At 48.3% G+C, this 21062-nt stretch overlaps 7 protein-coding genes and 1 non-coding gene across 8 annotated transcripts; 5 read left to right on the top strand and 3 right to left on the bottom strand.

Annotated features, from left to right (window-relative positions):
- Positions 1-83: 83 nt before the first annotated feature.
- On the bottom strand, positions 84-989 carry ONS95_010406 (uncharacterized protein; the record flags this gene model as incomplete). The annotated part of the gene is made up of 3 exons (XM_058503996.1): positions 84-234; positions 359-609; positions 720-989. The coding sequence occupies 3 exons, from the start codon at positions 987-989 to the stop codon at positions 84-86; spliced, it is 672 nt and encodes a 223-aa protein (XP_058360709.1).
- A 1975-nt stretch (positions 990-2964) lies between these two features.
- On the top strand, positions 2965-6275 carry ONS95_010405 (uncharacterized protein). Its single transcript, XM_058503995.1, has 3 exons — positions 2965-4408; positions 4465-5444; positions 5491-6275. Exons 1-3 carry the CDS (start codon positions 4166-4168, stop codon positions 5831-5833), a joined length of 1566 nt encoding a protein of 521 aa, XP_058360708.1. The 5' UTR covers positions 2965-4165; the 3' UTR covers positions 5834-6275.
- A 188-nt stretch (positions 6276-6463) lies between these two features.
- Positions 6464-10467, bottom strand: ONS95_010404 (uncharacterized protein; the record flags this gene model as incomplete). Its single annotated transcript, XM_058503994.1, has 4 exons — positions 9335-10467; positions 7582-9287; positions 7335-7526; positions 6464-7263 (listed from the first exon to the last, which is right to left on the bottom strand). The coding sequence occupies exons 1-4, from the start codon at positions 10150-10152 to the stop codon at positions 6464-6466; spliced, it is 3516 nt and encodes a 1171-aa protein (XP_058360707.1). The 5' UTR covers positions 10153-10467.
- A 1425-nt stretch (positions 10468-11892) lies between these two features.
- On the top strand, positions 11893-12931 carry ONS95_010403 (uncharacterized protein; the record flags this gene model as incomplete). Its single annotated transcript, XM_058503993.1, has 2 exons — positions 11893-11938; positions 11994-12931. The coding sequence occupies 2 exons, from the start codon at positions 11893-11895 to the stop codon at positions 12929-12931; spliced, it is 984 nt and encodes a 327-aa protein (XP_058360706.1).
- Positions 12932-14273: 1342 nt separating this feature from the next.
- Positions 14274-14723, top strand: ONS95_010402 (uncharacterized protein; the record flags this gene model as incomplete). Its single annotated transcript, XM_058503992.1, has 1 exon — positions 14274-14723. The coding sequence occupies one exon, from the start codon at positions 14274-14276 to the stop codon at positions 14721-14723; it is 450 nt and encodes a 149-aa protein (XP_058360705.1).
- Positions 14724-14852: 129 nt separating this feature from the next.
- Positions 14853-15284, top strand: ONS95_010401 (uncharacterized protein; the record flags this gene model as incomplete). The annotated part of the gene is made up of 1 exon (XM_058503991.1): positions 14853-15284. The coding sequence occupies one exon, from the start codon at positions 14853-14855 to the stop codon at positions 15282-15284; it is 432 nt and encodes a 143-aa protein (XP_058360704.1).
- A 475-nt stretch (positions 15285-15759) lies between these two features.
- ONS95_010400 lies at positions 15760-15831 on the bottom strand. The gene has a single exon. It is a non-coding gene; the product is annotated as a tRNA-Trp (tRNA).
- A 3884-nt stretch (positions 15832-19715) lies between these two features.
- On the top strand, positions 19716-21012 carry ONS95_010399 (uncharacterized protein; the record flags this gene model as incomplete). Its single annotated transcript, XM_058503990.1, has 4 exons — positions 19716-19775; positions 19821-20111; positions 20172-20412; positions 20480-21012. The coding sequence occupies 4 exons, from the start codon at positions 19716-19718 to the stop codon at positions 21010-21012; spliced, it is 1125 nt and encodes a 374-aa protein (XP_058360703.1).
- Between the last annotated feature and the right edge of the window lie 50 nt (positions 21013-21062).

Below are 21062 nucleotides of genomic sequence, written 5' to 3'. Positions count from 1 at the left end.
GTATCGTGTTTTGTGTGCATCTTCTTATATGACCCTCTTGTACTCTTCAAATATTGAGTATCGGATTAGGGCCATGAGGTGGATCAACCCCAATCCATCTCAATAACATCCTCACCAACGCGGCTCGGTCCCATGCGTCTGCGTCGGTAGCTGAGTTCGTTGACTCGGCTGTTCGGTGAGCGGACGCTGCAGCAGTCGATGAAAACAAAGATGAAAAGGAGGGTGTGAATGAAGCTGATTTGTATCTGTCAGCCTCACAAGCCGTGGAAGATTAATAGCCTATCAAATAATGTCTTGAAACGCAAGACAGAGACTGCACTCCCAGATCACGTAAAGGGAAAGGGAGGGAAGCACATACCCCATTACACCGGCAAGCCATATCTCCACGGAAACAAACGGCTCCGCGTCAGACATGTACGCTGGGTCCTTTCGACGCCCAAAATATATATCGAGCAAGAGGAATAGGAAACTCCATATCAAGAAGCCGATAACGAGGAAATCCGCGACGACTAGGGCGATAGGGTGTAAACGCGGGACTTTGAGGGAGGGCATGCGGCTTCGAAGGAGGGCGAGGATCTCGCTCGTGTTCAGTAATATGGTGAATCCGGTCTGGTTGAGTTCATCAGCTGGAGACCCATTTCATGTTGGACAATGGAAGTCGTCGCTAAAGAAAGGAGAAGTGGGTCTTTATTTTGTAGCAAGCGAAGGGACTCTCTTACCGAGATGAAGACAACAGGCCATGTACGTTTAATGGGTCCAACAAGAACGTATACCGCGATCAAAAGTGCAGATAGGCTGATTAGTAAGGAGATGATACGGAGAATGAGTTGTGTCCACACTGTTCGGATTGGTCGAGGTTGTGTACGCGGTTTGGGCTCTGGTGCCTGTCGTGGTGGTCGCATATCACTTTCTTTAGCGACCAATTGATTTGTTTGTGGGAGGTCCTCGGCCAGTTTCTTGAACGGCCATGAGAACTTTGAGGGAGCCATGGTTAGGATTCTCGTGATGTATACTGCAGAGCGGCAAAGCCAGAGTCGTAAAGACAGACACAAGGATGGTAAGACATGATCGGTGATGAGCAGCAGGATGTGCACTATAAAGCTTGACTATGAAAATCCGCGATACTTTAGCGGTCTGTCACTTCACAGAGGTGTCTGTCTGTGTCCAGGTCCCCCTCCCCCAGATTGCTGTTTAATCTGAAGCCACGAAAGTTCGCGCCAGCGCTCCCGCTTCAGGCTAAAAGGTGGCTAAATGCAGGAGCAGTACAAGATGCTTTTGGGTGGGCGATCTGAAACACAGAGTCGTGACATCCAAAACAGTAGTCCAAGCGGATCGGATGAATTGACTTTTAAGCCCAACTTTGTAGTATTCACTTGATATATTGGGAGGTGGCCGTCGAAGTCTTGAGGACTCTATTGACTTGGAAAAGATGCAGATGATGGCGATATGGCTTTCCATTGCTGGTAAGCACATTTCTTAGGTCTACAAGCCAAGATGAGATACAACTGAACCAAATATGGCAATGCAAACAGGAGAATCTTGCAAAGTGGTGGTACCTACTACCTACATTAGGTAGCGCCGCGCATCTTGCCCAGGAACACTGGTTGATCATTTGAGTTAAATTGATATTAACTGATGTCATACGGACGACCCTTTTATGTGCAAATGTCCACAATCGGGGTAAAGTTGTTTCGTAGATCAATGAAATGTGATACAGTAGGATAGAAACCAAATAGCAGAATCCCAGCAACTAGGAGGTGTCACGTGTACTTTGACACGGGCCTTTGGGAAGCCTGTTACCCCAGAGTGTTTGAAGTGGGGATGAACAGACAATGTGGACACGGCTGATGCTCAGTCCGAATGTAAACTACATGCAGGGGTCTCTTGAAAATGCCTTCAAAATTGACCTGCCATTCAATGTTGACAGAGATATGGCATATGAGACCTTGGGCCCAAGCCGATATGCGAGTTGCACTGCATACCTCTCAGACAAATGCAACTCTACGGAAGCTGCGGAAAGAGAAGATGCTTGAGACCTGATCACTGATCAGATTGCGGATGCGTGTGGCCGTGTAACTGTAAGAGGCTGTCAGCTGCAGTGATAATCCGAAGATGCCGTCCCGGTGACATTGATGCGATGGCAGCTTTCAGTCGACTCCGAGTCGGGACAGAAAGAACCAGTCAGCGGATCAGATGAACAAAATCAGATAATTTCGCAGCGGAGAAAGACGCTGGCATGTTCCAAAGATCACCGCATATGAATGAGAGTTCGGATGCATTCTTGACGTGCAAAGAAGTTGCTGGTGAGAGGCGAGGCTCAGGAAGAGCTGTTGCTTCATTCAGGCTTGGGATCGTTGTCTGGGCTGCTCACGTGTGTCTGGGCTGTCCACACGTGAGCAGCCCAAGAATCCCATGAAATGACTGCAACATCTGGTTGGTTGAAGCTCATCTATCGTTCGTTGATTGGCAGAGGAAGGCCAGCACTTGGATGGCTTGGCGGATGTTGATACAGTACTACTGTAAATGCTCTGAGCCTCTGACACCCTTGTATCGTATCAAATGCCGGCCAGGCCAGGGGGTTTTAGTCGCTCATGGCATGACCAAAGCTCAAACGTCGTTTGGAGGATCAACTGTGAAAGGGTACGAGTACTCGTAGGCTGGCAGACGCGTACGACTTTGAAAGAAACCGAGGCAGTGTGAAGGACTCCGATGAGCGGGCGGATGAGGTTATTGCAAGCAAGCTCAACAATGCTCGGGGGTGATGTCCTTGTTGCAGTCTGACCTGAACTGGATGCTTAGGTAAGGTAGACAGCAAGCACTGGCAGGCTCGCACTACTGTATTATTGGCCCGCATTAATATTGCTCGGATTGAGTGTAGGTACTGTACGGAGGTAAATTATGATTTCAGCCACACAGCACTCTGGCATCAGCGCTATGCTTCATCGGACGCTTACGAAGTATGCTTTTGCTTTTGCTTTTGCTTTTGCTTTTGCTTTTGCTTTTGCTTTTGTTGCTTGTTCTGTTCGGGATGCTCACGCTCACGCTCACGCTCACGCTCACGCTCACGCTCACCGTCTCGCTGGTCTCCTTCTCCCTTGCTGAAGATGTCCTGAGTCCTGACTCCTGACTCCTGACTCGGCGCATTCAACAGGGATGTTCGTGGCCCGGAGCATAAAAATGCCGATGGCCTGCCACCCCTGGGCCGATCCCTTGGGTGCCCCAGCCTGCCCCTGCCCTGCACATCCCCTGTAACTGCTCTTCTGGGCTTTCTCGCTCACAGCCAGACTAGTGGTAGTGGACTGCCAGTCCTTTGTTGACGACGTGTTGGCACCCCCAGAGCAAACTCCGATACAGTACAACCCAATTTGACCAAAGCGGACAAGGCCAGCTCGATTGATTGATTATTATCAGAGGACATATTCCGACATCACACTGCTCCACTCCTCTCGTCTCGTGTCATCAACTCAACTCAACTCAACTCAACTCAATTGAATTCCAAACACTTCTTGTTCCGGTGTCACTCATGCTGCCATGCCAGGCCACTGTCAGAACATCTATACATTTAGCTTCGTCCGATCCTACTGTACTGTATTGTCCAGCACTGTATCCGACTATTCCTCAGAGCTTCCCGGACTATCCATCTGATTTGGGGCTTTCTGTGTTTACGTTGTCTCCTCTGCCGACCCAATTCATCCCCGGTCCTCGTCCTCTACAGTACTGTACAGTACCTCGAGAGTGGTGGTACCTTATCATCACTGCGATAAAGAAATCGATACTGTAGGGTAGCGAGGGTAGTCAGTCCTTCCTTCCGGCAGCCGATCCGCTCCACAATAAAGTTTCATCGCTCTCCTCCGTACTACTGTACTACACCAGACTGTACTGTACGTTACGTGTGCGCCCGCATCGTCCCATCCCGGCCCCGTGACTAAGCACCGCAACCCTTGCACCAGTTGCACCAGTTGGATCCATCCTAAACAGCGCTGCATTCGCATCAGGGTTTCACTTGCAGTCGATACTACGCAACGGAACCTTCATCCACTTCCACCACAATAATACACTTCACCACCCCTCTTCCCCTGCGTCTCTTCTCACGATATGTAAGGTACCAAGGACGACACTGCGAGCAGCTTCACTCTTTTTCCTTTCTCTCGTTCATCCTCCAGTAATGGCAACGTCGACCGTTGCGAGGGCCATGGCCGCTCTCTTATCGCTCTCTCTTCTCGCAGGTTCCGGGATGCTTGCTTCCGCTCAATCCGTGCAACCGTCGAACGACACACTGCCCACCACGGAGAGCAAGGCTGTGACGAGTCTGAGGCTCACAGGAGGACCGGTCTTCGACACGAGGACATATTATATTGCTCCATTGACAGAGGAGATGGGCAAGGGACAGAATCAAGTCCGCGTAGGAGTATGTATCCCACCCTTCGTACATATAAAAGTAAAAAAGGTCTAATCTCCATGCAGGCAATAGCAATCTCTGGTCCTCTCAAAATTGCAGACTATACGACAGCTGCAAATATCACAAGCTCCGAAATTGCACTGATTAGTTGCGATCCCAATGGCTCGAATATCGATGCATCCGATGTGGTCCAGACGGCATGCGACCAGAAACCACAGGCAATTGTGCTATATAGTTTGGAAACTCAGGCATGCAATCTCACTGGATCGTTTGGCTATACTTCGCTCTTCTCGACGATATCAGCATCGAAATCAAGAGAGCTTTTGGGTATTGCCGGCATCGATTACAAGGACTCGAACAGTCTTGTTGCAAATATTGGTGTCAACAATGGGTCAACGACATTAGAGAATACCCCACCTCAACAGACACCCGATCCGGGTGCTCCGGGAGGTCCGGCCCCCACGACTGCGGTAGCCATGAGCATTCTATACAGCATAACGGGTATCATTACCCTCCTGTTTCTTGTCATCATTGCTACTGGTGCTATTCGAGCTCACCGACATCCGGAAAGATACGGACCACGGAATGGATTTGCAGGGAGACCACGACAAAGCCGTGCTAAGGGTCTTGCCAGGGCTATGTTGGAAACGCTTCCGATTGTGAAGTTTGGTGACCCAGAGCCAGTGAAGAACCCGAACGGAGACGTGGAGCTGGAAGATGGAACTGCCAACAGTCAGAATTCCGGTACTGTCACAGGCACTAATGCAGCTACTGTGGTTCCAGCAGAGAGTAACAAGGATGAGACGAAGGCAAGATCAGTCGCCACTGCTACGGCTCCGGTAGAATCTGGGATTGGTGCAGCACAAGCTGAATCGGTCAAAAGTGGAGAGGCTGGTGTACCAAAGGAAGGTGAATTGGGATGTTCGATATGTACAGAAGACTTTACCACGGGCGAAGACGTTCGAGTTTTACCTTGCGATCACAGGTATCATCCCGCTTGCATCGATCCTTGGCTCTTGAACGTATCTGGAACCTGTCCACTGTGGTATGTCGAAGTCCCAAGTTCCATTATAACTACTAACATTTCTTAGTCGTCACGACCTCCGTCCCGTCACTTCCATTACCTCTAATACCGATGGAGAGCTCCCTCCACCACTATCAGCCAACGAAGGGGGCGACAGAGTCTCAAGTGAGGGAAGTGCTCATCAACGTAGACGAGTATCTCGATTCCTTGATCTCAATCGACTCCGACACGCACCACCTGAGGAGCGGATTGCAGCACTCCGTCAACTCAGGGAAGCCCAACGAGCAGGTCAGGAGCCAGTTAATAGCGAAGATATTGCTGAAGAGCCAAGCCGTAGAGCGAGGTTGACCAACCGACTCAGGGATACGTTCCGCATCAAGACTCGGGCTCAGAACGACACGCCTTCATGAAGAGAACATAGCCGCTCAGGCTGAAGATACGAAAGAGGATCACTGCGCTGTGATATCTCTTGAACATGCCACGAATACATTTACGACTTCGCACGAGAGCAGCACATTTTGAAATCAGCATGCATACAACCCTCTTCTCAAGTTTGAGGACTATAACTAGGTTAGGTTTGGCCGGGTATGGGATATGGAGTTCGGCAGTAAAGCATAGACGGCGTTTTTTCGGCGTACAATCCAGGAGTAATGGTGTGGAAACGGAGAGGTTGGTCTCGTTAGCACGCCTGCATCTATCGGAGAACTGCATATCATATGGTCTTTTCACAAAGTGAAAGGAGATTACGAGTCTGGGTGCTATAAGGCATGGCACACTGGAACTTGGTCTAATGCTTTATTGTAATATATTGCCAAGAGACAGAGGAGTGGAATGAAAAGAAACAATCTATGATATGATGAACTATGATAAAACTGATACTGAGCTATACTAAAGTATGATATGAGACCGTTACTGCTATGCCACTACACGATCATAACCCCCTCATCTCCCATATCAGTGTAAACCTCCTTGCACTAATAGACAAGCACGATGTGAGCTGGCGGCGCTCACAGCACCCACAGTTTGAAACTCCCCTCCCATCACAAACTCAAAAACCCACTCTCCCTCCAAACCTCCAAATTGCTCCTCACCCATTCCTCCTTAAACGCCTCACACTCCCTCAACGCCTCACTGATCGCTCTCGTCTTGCCCGTCTCGAATATTTTACTCTGTCCTCCTTTTCTCTCTCCCTCTGCCTCGGTGCCTCCCTCGGCGGCAGCCATAGCTTCGAAGAAATGGAGGAGTCGGAGGCCGGGGATGGGTGTGGGTGTGGGTGTGGGGGTGATGGAGGTGGAGGTGGAGGTAGGGTGAGAGGATGAGGGTTGGGATGAGAGAGCGACGAGTCGACGGGTCCATTCTTTTATGCTGATTTCTTCGAGGGGTGGGAGAGGAGATGAGGTGGATGAGGAGGTGGTGGTGGTGGAGGAGGACGTATTTTGTATCTGGCGTTGAGACTGGAGCATGGCGATGAGAGAGCTCCAGGGGATGGAATGCGGGTTGACGATATTATGGACGTTGTAGATCTTACTCTCATTCTTCTCATCTTGACATCCAATTTGAGTTCCCGGTAGAGCTCCCTCGAGTGGCAATACTGGGGATGATGAGAGAAGGATATCAGTGATCGTCCTCGCCGCAATATCAACTGGTATCCAATCGACTTTCTTCTCAGGGAACAGCGGGAGGGCGTTCATAGAAGGATGGAACGATGTCGCGAACATGATGGGCCACATTTCTTCGGTGGACCAGTGTCCTGTCTGTGTGTGGCCGGAGAGTTGGCCGACGCGGAGGAGGGTGATGGGGAGGGAGAGGAGGTGGGACGCTGTTTGGGTTATGCGCTCGACTGAGAATTGCCAGGTTAGTGAGAAGTTTAGAAGTAGGCAGAGGATAGAAGATAGAAGAGGATGGACTGACTTATGTATTTGCTCTGCGCGTACCCTGTTGACAGCGCAATGGCAGGATCGGAACCGATTGCTGATTCGGGGATGGTAAGCGAGGGCGTGGTTGCCGAGAAAGGGGCTGCTCCCATACAGGTGCTGATGCTGCTTGTGAATGCGAAAGTTTTGGGACGACCGGCATGACAAAGTCGGAGGAGAGACATTGTGTCTGTCAAGATGTTAGTCGCTATGTCAGACATAATCAATAGGTACGTTGTGCTTACTCTTGATACAATCCCCTTCGAACTCCTCCACAGGTAGATTGAAATCCATCTTCCAAGCCCCAGCAAGAACAATAGTTGCATCTCTCGTTAGCATTGCATAAGTCTCAATATCAAGTCCAAGCAGAGAATCTCGCATGCTGAAGTTCAAAATCTCGATCCTCTTGCTGCCGTCTTCGTTCATGAGGTCGAGGATCGAAGTATCCAGACCTCGACGAGTGAGTGATCTGTGCAATTTCTCGAAAGCAGATGGTCCGCGAACTAGAGCGTAGATTTTGGCTATCTGGGACGATGCGGTTAGGATGGTAAGGAGCGATGTGCCGAGTGAGCCTGTACCGCCGGTTAGGAGGACAATGTGTTTCGACGTCGGCTGGTAAGAGTGAGTTTGTGAGCGAGGAGGCCATGATGATAGTTCAGATGTGAGGGAGGTAATGGTGCGATTTATAGTTTCTACCGAATTTGGCTTCAACGGTGCTGCTGATTCTGCGTTCGAGCCAGAATCTGAAGGTGGTGGCGTTAAGACGGAAACAAGTTTCGAGATTGACGGATTTTCGAAGAGGGTGCTGATGGTGATCGGACGAGAAAGACGTTTTGAGAGAGATGTGCGAAGTGACAGAGCTGTGAGAGAGCTGATTCCCAGGTCATAGAGGGTAGTGTAGTCATTTATCTCACACGCTGGAACCTTGGAGAAAGTGGAGAGGAGAGAACGGAGGTATTCCGCCAGGGAGTCTTCTTCGTATTCGCGCGGTGTTGGAGGAGACGTAAAAGTATCATTGTAAAGAGCATCGATCTCGGCCGCAAAGGTTTGCTCCGCTTCCTTACGTTTGACATTCCCTTTTGGTGTGGTTGGGAGATTCGCTCCTCGTGGGAGAATGCAAATCATGGACCGCATGATCCGAGAATGTTTCGGGTATTGAGCTGTGACGGTCTGCACTGTCTTCCAAACAGACTCCTCGACCATTTCATCGCTTGGGTCGTAGTCTTCCTGTATCTCAACAAGCAGACTGACACAGGGTTGGGAGTGGCCAACCGCAAGCGCTTTGTGGATAACTCTGGTCGCTGTCTGGATGTCAAGTTGTAGAGGTCCTGCACTGGTATTCTCGCCATTGCTATGAACAAGAATATCGTCTTTCCGACCTTGTAAGGTATAGTAGCCGCTTCCCGGTGAGTGCTGAATGAATAGGTCATTTGTCCTGTAAGGTGTATCGCTCTCCTGCCATAACTCGGCTGCAAGTTCGAACCCTTTGAGAACCACGCATTCAAAGATACCTTCTCCGACCTCTTCCATTTTCAGAAATTGGTTATCCGGGTACAGGTTTCGGAATTTGTAGCAGTCGGCACTATCCCTGGGTCCAATTGTCCGGAAAGGAGGTCCGATCTCCGTGCTTCCATAGGTAGTTTTGACGTTCACACCAGCAGCGACTAGGGCTTTCACAATACTGTCCGAAAGAGCTGCTCCTCCTGGTTGTAAGATCTTAAGTGAAGTGAGGGGACTGAAGTCTTGGTTTTCAGTGGATATGTATTCATACATGTTTTCGATCAGAGTAGGTGCACAGTGAACACATTGAACTGGATGTCCCATTTCAGCTAGTGTCGTCCAAGCAGAGAAGATGGAGGATGAAGAAGGTGGCCACGAAAGTGGTGGGAAAGACAGTAGTTGTCCATTGGGAAGATTAGAAAGGGCAATTGATATGCCGGCAATGTGGTACCTAAACTGTCAACTTAAGGTAAGAAGATGGGAGAGAAAGTTACGCACAGTGGGAAGAGGAGGAACCAGTTCTCAACTTCGAAATCCTGGAACAAGCGATACATCCTTGCTATCAACATCATGCTTCTATTGGTATGAATAATAGGCTTTGGCATGCCTGTAGATCCAGATGAGTGGATAATGAACGCATGTCTCTCCCAGACATCTCCAAAATCTCGAAATTTGACCTTGTCCACCTGCTCTGCTTCTGTAGATAATCCCTGAGGTAAAGACTCTATCATACACAACTTCCGAATCCCATTTGTATCTGCATTGTCATTTTTTGAATCTGTAATTACTGCCAAAGCGTGGCAGCTTTTGAGTAGGTAATGTAAGGCATTTGGCGGATTTGACTCGGCGAGCAGGAGAACTCTAACACCTAGTTTTTGGAGAGCTAATTGAGTACAAAAGTATTCGATAGTTATGCCAGTCCCAAGGAGTGCAATAGTTGGTTGTTGCTGAGATATGTTTGCGTGTTGGAGCTCAATCTCGAGCTGGTACGCATACGTCAAGGCGATTGTCTCGGTGACAATGTCGAACTCATCCCATGTCAAAGACTTGTACTCTGCCATTGAATCTGATGTAAGTGGATACAAGAATGCTTTCTGTGATTTGTAAATTGAGCCGTCATGCCGAACTAAAGCTGCCAAGCTGACGAGTGTTAGGTCTTCATATCTTGTCGAGTGAGGGTCACCGTGCTGCCACCAGAGCTCCCTCAGACGCTTGGAAGCATTACGTGACGGAACAACCAAAGGGTCAGAACAACTAGAAATAAACTTTGCTGCAATAGAATCAGCGGTAGGAGGATCCAAAAACATGGGAGCCATAATTAAAACCGAGGTCAACAAGAGAGTATTTGGATGATGAGGGAAGGATAATATCGACTTCGAGCAAATCCGGATACAACGATTACAAGAGAAGCCGAGAATAGCCACGAATTGTATCCCTCGTTGAATCAGAAGACTTTCCACACCCTCTAAATTTCACCATTCCGGCTGGGCCGCCATGATCTTTTTCCTATTGGACGGAAGCTTGTGTTGGCGTCCTGAGTGCAAGATAGCGATTGCCAAGTAAACATCCTGCTGTGTTCGAGAATTGCATGATAAGACCGCAGCGACGGGCGTATTTCCATACCCACTTGGATATATGAACAGAGACGGGCGGCTCCTTCGCGCGTCATAGGTCATTGGTGGGGTTGATATTGAATGTCTCCCCGTTACCATCGAGAGAGACTGCTTTACGACCGGGACATCCTTCGGGCCGTTCATCCCTACTTGCCCTACAGTATGCATGCGGGGAGCAGACCCTGGATGCTAGGCATCTTAATGTTATCCGGACTTCTGGGATTTCTTCGAGTCGTTGTTGGTAGCTGGAATAAGGGTGTCGGGCAGAGGGGCAAGCCGGGCAACGACCTCTAGCCCCGGGCAATCCATATCCTCCACCATTTACCCCTCTGGGTTTTGTGGGGTATGAACTGATATGTTGATAAGACTAGTGAATATCAGCATATCGATATCAGATTGTCGGTATCTGCGTCTGATGCCAGAATCATGATATCCCATTCTCGGATGGAACCTTGCTAATGCCAAGATATGAAGATAGGAAGAAGGGAGTGTTGAGGCAGTACAGGAGCCTGGGATGATGACAAAGCCGATATGAGGTTGAGATATCAGTCCAAACCACCATCTGAATTATCAGAAGAATAAGTGTCCTTGTTTCCTTCTGACTGTCATTTTGCTGCTGAACTTTGTCCCCACGATTCACACTTTGAGCGTTCCCCCTTGTCAGCAAGAGTGGAGATCGTCAGCACGCATATGCAGAGTAATCTCTATTTCATCCATCCTCAACTTATTTTCTGTAACTTTCATCACCAATTGAGATTGTAGTAGGAAGCCCATGGTCATGGCCCCGAAGATTGTTGAACGTTTCAGATTGCGCACGGAGCCAGGCTCTTTCGCAAGTGCTGCTGGAGGGTTGCCTTCGAACAAGGATCTCGATCCGGTACCATTCGAGTCTGATGAGCGAACATGAACCTGGCCTTCGCTTCTAGGATTTTGGGTTGCTGAAGCTTTCAGTATCTCCATGTATCAAGTTGCCTCGTCATCAATAACCAAAGGATTGTCCCCTGGGTTGGCTATTACCGCTGTCCTCGTCGGGCATCTTCTAGTCTGTGTTCCTGCAATGCTGAATGGTTACATTGGGTGCATATATGGAATCAACTTCCCAGTGCTGATGAGGTCAACTTTTGGTGTTTGGGGAGCATACTTTGCGGTTTTCGTTCGAGGAGTTGTGGCATGTATATGTAAGACTCCCAAGGTTGACGAGAAAATCAAACACTTACAATCTAAGGGTTTGGTACTCAGAGCTTCCAAGGAGGGCAATGCATTCAAACAATGCTGCAAGCAGTATGGCCATCCTTTAAGAACTTTCCGAATCATATCCCAGCCACCTCACATGTCACTTCGGCACAAATGCTCTGTTTCTTCTTATTTATCATCGTCCAACTACCTCTCCTCTGGCTTCACGTGTCGAAACTCAGGTTCTTGTTCATGGCCAAAACAATCGTGATGCCTATTTTTGGAATGACATTGTTTATTTGGGCCTTGGTTGCTGGTAAGTCATGGTTGTGAGGGATTTTGCCATTGGATAAACTCTAATAAAACATTAGCCAAAGGATTCGGTCCTACCTTTTCCAAGGGCACCAATATTATAGATGGCACACCCGTGGCAGTTGTCTTCTTTCAGTGTGTAACGACCACTATTTCACCGAAAGCCACGTTGGCTTTGAATATGCCCGATTTTACTCGATATGCCAAGTATCCTCGTCAGGTGTTCTGGACACAAGCCGTTGGCCTCTGCGTTCTGGTAACTCTTTGCGGCATCCTCGGAGTGACAGTGACATCTGCTTGTCAAGAAATATATGGTGTCACAACTTGGAATCCTCTTCAGGTTTCTCTTCTCTGGGAGAACCGCGCAGCCCAATTCTTCTCAGCTCTCTGCTGGATGTTCGCAGTCATCGGAACGAACATTTCAGCCAACTCCGTCTCCTTTTCGAATGATCTTTCACTCTGGTTCCCCACATGGATTAACACTCGAAGAGGTGCCTATGTCTGTTGTATAATTTCCATTGCCGCCACGCCATGGAACATCCAGTACAGCGCTGCATCATTCTCTGCCTTCCTGGGCGGATACGGGATGTTCCTTGGTCCCATTGCAGGGATCATGATGGCTGATTTCTGGTTCTTGCGGAACCGGCACCTGAATCTTGCGTCCTTGTACCGCCATCCCGATATCTACAGCTTCTTCCATGGTTTTAATCTCCGAGCATTCCTTGCTTTCGCCTGTGGCATCGCTCCGAACCTTGGAGGGTTGGCCCGAGCTACTGGTAACATGAGTGTGCCAAAGACCGCATCATACGTGTACAGCTTGAGCTGGCTTATTGGGACAGTGGTCTCGTTCACCATCTATATAATTCTGGGAAAGATCTGGCCGATGGAGGAGAAGTTTGACGAAGGCCAGGTTGTGGATGGCGTGGACGAGTCAAGCCTGGGAGTTAGTGACGAGGAGGGCAAGGGAACTGGGGAGAGTAGGACAAAAGCACTCTGATGTAAGCTGGCACTTTGGAGCCTCCGATGATAGTCTCCTAAACTGTTAATGATTAAGTATGAGATATGTATGCTGCGTCCCAGAGACCGATCTCCATAACAACAATTCGTGGAGTTCACTGATATCCCAATCATCTTCCAAGTCTGTAATTCAATCTGTGGTCTGTATCTGCTCTGCTGTACTTCACTAAGTTGACGGTTAACAGGTCCAACTGTGGGCCGATGCTTCCCAGAATTCGAGGAACAGGAAATACGTGGTGCCAATCAGATTTGTTTGCTGCCCCTCGCTTAAAATTGTACTTCCCCGCCAAGTATGGCTCGGAGACAACACACCACATTGTCCCAACAGGGCTCAGGAAACCTACAGCTCACCATCCCAGCAAATCATCAACAGTCCTCAGTCATGATCGATGGTTTGAGCACGGCTAAGATGTCGCCTTGCGTGCATCGACTTTCCGCGGGCCGTCAAGAGATTCGCACCTTGCGGATCCAACCAGGAGCCCAAGAGGACTCAATCATTTGAGCTCTCCAAACAGCATCCCTCAAGAACAACCCAGAATTTACAGCTCTCTCGTACGTATTGGGTATTCCAGGAGCCACAAAGCCCATTACAGTTGACGGTGTACAATTCCAAGCAACAGCCAATCTCGAGGCTGCACTGCGGCACATACGTAATGAAACTGCCCCGAAAGAGATGTGGATTGATGCAATATGTATCAATCAATCAGACATGGAAGAGAAAATACAACAAGTGCAATTGATGCGTGATCAGTACACAGGAGCTAGTGAAGTGTTGATCTGGCTTGGAGAAGCGGACCAGGGCTCGGAAATGCTGGCGGATGTTATACTTCAAACAGGCATACCCTTTGAGCCACAGCAAGGCTCGCCCGAATATGATAAGCTACTCAATGAATATTTGCTTGAGATGTGTAGCATTAGTCTATTGTTTCAGCATATTGCAAAGAGAGAATGGTGGATGAGAATGTGGTGTGTACAGGAGTGTTCTCTTGCCGTCCGAGATCCATTGATCCAATACGGTTGTCGTTGTTTCACGTGGAGCCAGTTCTTTTTTCTCTTCCGGGGTATTTTAGACAAGCTCTTGGATGGGAGAGCCCTTGGAGCAAATAGAGGTGACACGAGATTTCATGAGTTATCCACAAAATTAGGATTCTCAACAACAACAACAACAACACCAGAAGACGACAATGATGAGCACGTCTTGTGCATGGAAAGCCTCTCTGGAGTAACATTCATTATGTCCCGAAGCGCATTAAGCACAAAGAGAGAAGTCACGCTCATGGTGTCCATCGCGCCTTTGATGGGTCGCAGCGCCACCATCCCTCATGTACGGCTTTCTTGGCTTTGCTTCTCAAGAAGACAGCAGTAAAATCAAGATCGATTATGACCGGCCATACTGGGATTTATATCAGCAGACGATGGAGACCTGGCTTTGTAATGGATCTGAGGAGGAGTTTCACTTGGTCGGCCTCCTCTCTTTTTCCCGGGAACCAAACACTTATCCTTCGTGGGTCCCGGACTTATCGAAACAAAAGTCCAATGATAGGAATGGAGGATTTGCGCTCTTCAAGATGTACTCTGCTTGGACATGGCACTCCCCTCCCAACTTCTGGTTCTCCGATGACGGGCAGATATTCATGCCTGAGGGGGTAATATTGGATATTGTGGAAGAGACTCGCTTCATTCAACCAGGACGTGCAAAATTCCGGAGCAGGCTTTCTACATTGAACGCAGAACTCGACTCTAACATAGCTCGTCATGAGCATCTTGATTAATCATCAGACATTCGTCTAGATTCGATACGAAGTCACACTAGCCTAAGAAGGCTCTTTACATGTGACTCGTCCAACCTCCGCAACTTAGCAATTGCAGATGAGCAACTTGACTTATGTTGGAATCATGCCATGGACCCAAACCCGTCCCCTTTGGGAAGCAGAGAGCGACGTAAAGGCCGTGAAAGTCTGGCAGTGTACTCCATAGACAGTGTCGTTTCCCAGGTAATCTCCTTCGCATCATTGGCCGCGAGCGGAAAGAACCTCATCATGACTAAAATAGGATTTTTCGGTATCGGCGTTCCAACAGTGGTACCAGGAGATGTGTTAGCACAGCTCTATGAATTTCCTATGCCGTTGGCGCTACGGCCGAGCACAGATAATTACACCATTGTTGGTGGAGTGTACCTGGGTGGGCTGATGGACGGCTCTGTGCTTGACGAATGTGTTGATAATGGCGCACTGCCCAGGGCAACATTCAGGATTCGGTATTTAACTTTTGGTGTATCTGCTTTCTGGCTCTTGATCATCCTTTCTCCAGAATTCCCTTCACAACGAGTTTGAGTTGGAAAAAATGTATCTCCTAATCTTGTATGTATGCCTAATGATTAGATCAAACTTAATTTTCTGTGGGTTCTGTCAAGACTCAACACTCACTTTGCTCGCTATTCGGACGGACTCAAGCACATGCATAGATAGAAAACCTAGAGAGGGAATACCTAAGGTAGACTCGCTTCCGTACTCATTGGAAATAGAATATATATTTACCTGAGAGCTTGCTGACCCGACCGCTCCGCAGCCCCCCTTTCCCCCTCGCTTAATTGTTGACCCCGCTTCTGGCCCACACGCAATTCAACCGGCCAGCGAACGCACACAAAATTACCTCGAAATCGAAAGGGCCGGAACCCGTTTCTATTGTAAGTGGTTGACATTTAAATGGCAAGCATAGAAACAAAACTCCATTGGAAACAAGTAAGCGTTGTTGATGTCAAGGTCGACAGAAAAAGCTTCAAAATACCAAAAAGAAATTTTGAGGTTTTGAACCACACCCGATTTGAACGGATAACCTTTCGATCTGGAATCGAACGCGCTGCCGTTGCGCCAGCGGTCCTCGGCATGTGAGCTGGTATGTCTTGTGATGATATCTGTTTATCTGAGTATATTGCCGAGCGGAGAGCATTGGAGTGGAGATTACCTAGAATGTGTGGGTCATGTGAGGATAGAAGCGTGATGTTAGATTAAGTCTTTTTGTAATCAGGAATGCAAGTGGAGAATAACTGTGGGTTTCACGTTGTGTGGCATCTACATCTTGGAACATTAGCTACGTCTGAACATTTTAGCATTAAAACTGCTTATAGAAACTATCAAAAGGTACAAGATAACCAAGCAGGAGATACGAGCCACTTATCCTGAGTCTTAATATAGCTCAGAGTCCTGTATATAGTGAGTCTGCATAGCGCTAGATAGCAGCTCAAGACTATTCGATAATAGAAATAGATAAAATGAAAATAAACATTGTAGCATTGTGGTATGTCTGTTACCCCGTCCAGATCTAGCTATCACTGTTTCCATCAAGTTGCGAAGTGGCGAAAAGACATTCAGTCAGTAAACGGTGAATGGACGTATTTGTCATGAATCTTCCCAGATCTCAAATTTCTGAGCATACCTACGTGACTTCCACTTTTATATTGAAAGGCTCGAAAGGGTCTTAGCCCTTCGCTCACTGAGACATTGCCCACTCTAGCAGGGGAGGGTAGGGGTTATGATTGGTTCACTCACTGTTGACATTTGAGCCTCATCTTCTGCCGAATGATCAAGCCCTTTTCAGCCTCCCCCACTAGCGCGGGCAATGTCTCAGCGGACGAAGAGCTGTCGTAAGTAATTTATGATTTGAACGTTTGTGTAAGAAGTATTGAGGACGAACAAGCGTACGTAAGGTTGAACTGGGGTGGTACCTCAGGTATCAGATAGACGAACACGTGACGGTACATTGTGGCCCTTCGCAACCCCAACTCACGGTCTTCTCAATGTCTCAATAACACACATTTGCTACCGCTTCGATGGCAGGAAACATCACAACATCCGCGTCAAACCAGGCTGAGCAGAATGGTTCAGACACGTCATGGGACTCCTTCCGGACTCAGCTCTCAATCTGAGGCATCGTTGTTGGGCCGTGGCCATCGTGTGATCGACCATATGCCTCACGAACGTTCACTTCGGCTTCTGTGCTGGTCTGGTAAATAAGATGACAGTGCCAACCGTTTTGGTGAATTTCGCAATCTTCAAAGGGCCGGGAGCCAGCTCAACAGTCCGTTTCCACCCCCCTGGAGAATGCTTTCGTTCCAACACTGGCTGGTGCATCCGCCGGAATGCCAATGCCTGCCGGGTTACTGACCTATTTCCGGCGCTGGAGTTTCTAACATTGCCTAGTGAACATGGCCTGTTCATTTTTCCCTGGGAAAACTGTACATCTGGGTCTTAGGAATATGTTTGACGGGACTCATCTGCGCTTTGCTTCTGGGGTACCATTTCATCGTTCGCGAAAGGTTCCGCTTTCCAACCGCCACTGCTACTGCAGCTCTTATCGGTCTGCTCCCCGATGACGAAGCAGTCGCGAAGAATATCAGATTTGATCGGGCCCGCAAAAGTTCTACTGCTTCCTTGTTGAATGAAGATGACCATCATACTCTAGTCATCGGGAACGACAACACAGATGAAGGCGTGGCGCAGAAGCACATGGAATGGAAGCAAAACATGAGACCTATGGTTGCTTCTTTCTAATTTTCGGGCTTCTATGTATGTTAGTTTTCCTTGTATATGCATATTTGCGAGCGATTCTTCTAACAACCTTAGTCCCTTGTTGCATTCATCCCTATGCTAGATAATCTTCCTATATTCGGCGTCACCGCTGCCCAGAAATGGCTGTGGGCCCTCAGCATCTCGCCCGCATTCATCAGTTATGGCATAATTATGGATACAGTTACTGTATACCAGAATGTTATCGGATATATTCTGGGCTGGGGCATTTGTCTCTAATCGCAAAGAATCGAGGCTGGGCTGTAAGAGACGTGAGTGACTGGGAGTCAGGTTGTTGAAGGGGGACAATTTGGGGCAAGTTAGGCTTGATGTTTGGGTATGCGGTGAATCTGATTGCTTGAGTCGTCATGCAGCTCATCCTCCTGCTTCTCACAGAGAAATTTTGTTGGAAAGGCTCGCGATTCCTTGCCAAGTTGCACAACATCCACGACAACAACGCTGCGTACCACACCGATACTGAGCCCCTCATACCAGCGTCTGATGGTCCTGGAACTGATCCACAGAATCCGATGACGAGCCGGTAGTGGTAACAAACCTCAATACTGGTTACTACCAGATTACTTCGCAAAATTGAGTGCTGCCTCAGAACGCTTCATATCACCCCCAGTCACTCTCTCTGGTTCATTGGCCTGTTTTCCTTGTCATCATCTCAAAAATTCTCATATTTGGAAACATGGTGCCCCCATATGCCGTACTTTAAGCTATACTTCTGGTGTTCCAATGGAGCATCGTCCCTTTCCATGCTCTTAGACAAACAGATATCGCCCCTGTTGAAAGCATCGATATGTACTTATCACACCGTCTTCCTTGTCGCAAGATAAGCTAACCGCTTGGAATTATAGGTGAAATCTGCCAATTCCATTTTTTCTGGATGATTCCACCATCCAATCCCGGCGCTTAGCCAGTATGGCGATCACCGGAGTGGTGGAAGCAGGTACTTGTCAGTCAGCAGACCTCATGCCTGACTTCAAGACTGGCAGATTGGTGGAAGGTTCCCCCCAAGCTCAATATATTTATCAGATCATAGTTTCGATCGCTGTCATTTTGTGAGTGCCACCGCCTACTGGGCAGGGGCCTGCATCAATCTACAGCATTCAGACCGGTGACCTCCAGGCACCCGTGGCACATTTGTGGACTCACAGCGAGGTTCGCTGACGGCAAGGGACTGCCAGATCACTCTGTAAACTATGTTCTCACTGCCGCTCTTACCTGGGGCGTCTTTGTTGTGGTGCGGCTTTGTACAGTTGGCAAATGGTAGCGAAACTTTTTCCCGGCCCTGTCGCGATGGCTATTGGTACCTTTCCCCAAATGGAAGTCTCAATAATTTTGACTAATATTTCAGGCGTATATCTTCTCCCGTCCTATTGCTCAAGCCATTGGCAATGCTCTGAAGTACTACTCTTAAAATTTCCTGCAGGCAGAAAAGTTCTCGATCTGATTTTAGGTGGAGGCGTATCGAGTATCTTCATACTGGTCATGTACATGTGGTATACCTCACCTCAAGTGAGTGAGTGCCTGAGTAGCGCTGACGAGAACGACAAGCATGGGTCGGTATTTGCAGAGATTGGGGAACGACTGGGAATATATACGTCGCCTGTTCGCCATCATTGTTCCTGTCTGACCCCACAATAGCGGGGTGCTCCTTTGTCTCAGCCTCAGTCCTCACCTATACATACCTTTAGATATCTCTTCCTCTTGTCATCCACGGCACAAGAGCATGTCTTTCCATGCATATCTTTCAACTTGATTGCATTGACGAACTCGCGTCGCCAGATCTGCATCATGCTAGTTCCATCAAACCTCAAGCTGATTTACGAATCATCCGAGGCCAGCACTCCGGTAGAAGGTACAGAGTACGTCAGAGAAGACAACAAAGAACAGGACTCTCGAGCCGAAATACGTATAGCATTGTCGTAATACCAGAAGTGTGGACGCAGTATACACCTTAACAGCGGAGACAACCATGTTCATGGCTCCAACCGTTGGTTGCAGCTACTGATCGCAACATTAGGGTATACTATTTCAATTTTACCCTGGAATCGGGCGATATTTCAGTCTGGAGCCAGTTATTGAGCCAAACTCAGCCCTCTTGGACTCGCTCTCTCGAAACAGAGGCAGTAGAGAGGTGAAAACAAGTCCGAAATTGTTCTAGGCTTATTGTGCTCATGATTGTGACAGATGCAGCAACGCCAAATCATATTCATTTGCCACAGATTGGGTGTCATGCTGCTGAAAAAGGTAGGAACCTGTTCCTCCACTTGGGACATTGCTGACATTCACCAGGCGCTCTGCGCTGCACGCCGCTCGAGCAATGTTGTGAATGAGGTGACTGCCGGAATCATATTCCTCGGAACTCCCCACCTACAGTTGGTTGATGATTCACGGTGGGACAACTGGAAATGGATACTTAAGATTTTTTGCAGAGATCTGCCCAAGGAATGTCTCACCAGCAGTGACATTGTAAACCACTCGGAAACCTGTCGATCCTTCACTCTACTCAATCCTCAATTTCCAATTCTATCTGTCTATGACGTGAAGGAAATTAATCTCACGAGTGGGAGCAACAGCAAGACTGTGAGTTGCCATATTGCATTTCTTCTGTGTAAAGGCAGATATATTGATGTATTTTGAAAGTTGGTTGACAAGTCTCACGCTACTACACGAGGGGATAACGAGGAACTCTTTGAAGCCGAATCCACCGATCAAGACCTTTGCCTAGTAGTTTCGGACACCGCTCTGAACCACCAGCTTGTCAAATTCTTTAAAGCAGCCATGGAGGATGCTCTGCCTGCGGTAGCAGCACTACATGTTGGAGATAGTTCCGCACCGAAAACTAGAAGCAGCTTCGGGTCTGTGGAAGATGCTAGAGAGCCAGGTACTTTTTCATACAAAGAATCCAAGTAAAACCAGCCAATATGTTGATATTCGGTGTGTTTTCACAGTGATATTTACACCCACTTCTTTCTTTCAAATGAAATGCACGAATACCAACGACGGGGAGATTCGAACTCACTCTGACAGAAGCCCCAATACCATATCTGAATTCAATGCCCCCCGTCGGGCAACAAATGTGCCTCTGCATATGCTCAAACACCAACGAAATCCCCGGTTTGTCGGACAAAATGATGCCTTGGGCCAGATGGACAGGAGCCTACCACCCAGATCAGACCAAGCGGTGCAAAGGCAGCCACGTAGCTTCGTCCTTTGTGGCCTGGGTGGCATAGGGAAGAACGAGACCGCGATTGAGTACACATTTTCTCGGAAATCTCATTTCGATACGATATTCTGGGTTAATGAGGATACAACACAGAAAATTGCAGCAGGATCTTCCGAGATTGCACAAAAGTTTGGGCTCGAAGACTCGACTAGCAACAATGATCCCGTCGCTACTCGAGAAATCGTGAACGTATGGATGGCGAATCCGCTCATTCAACCATCAGACGAGTGCACGACACCCGTAAGAGAAGCATTCTGATTGCTAGTTTTTGATAATGCAGACGACCCAGAGCTCTTGGATGAATATTG

The sequence above is a fragment of the Cadophora gregata genome (genome assembly GCF_030347475.1).
Source record: "Cadophora gregata isolate MNR1 chromosome Unknown scaffold_4, whole genome shotgun sequence".
Taxonomy (NCBI): Eukaryota; Fungi; Ascomycota; class Leotiomycetes; order Helotiales; family Ploettnerulaceae; genus Cadophora; species Cadophora gregata.
Note: the sequence above shows the minus strand (reverse complement) of the source record. Positions and strands in the feature narration are given on the sequence as shown.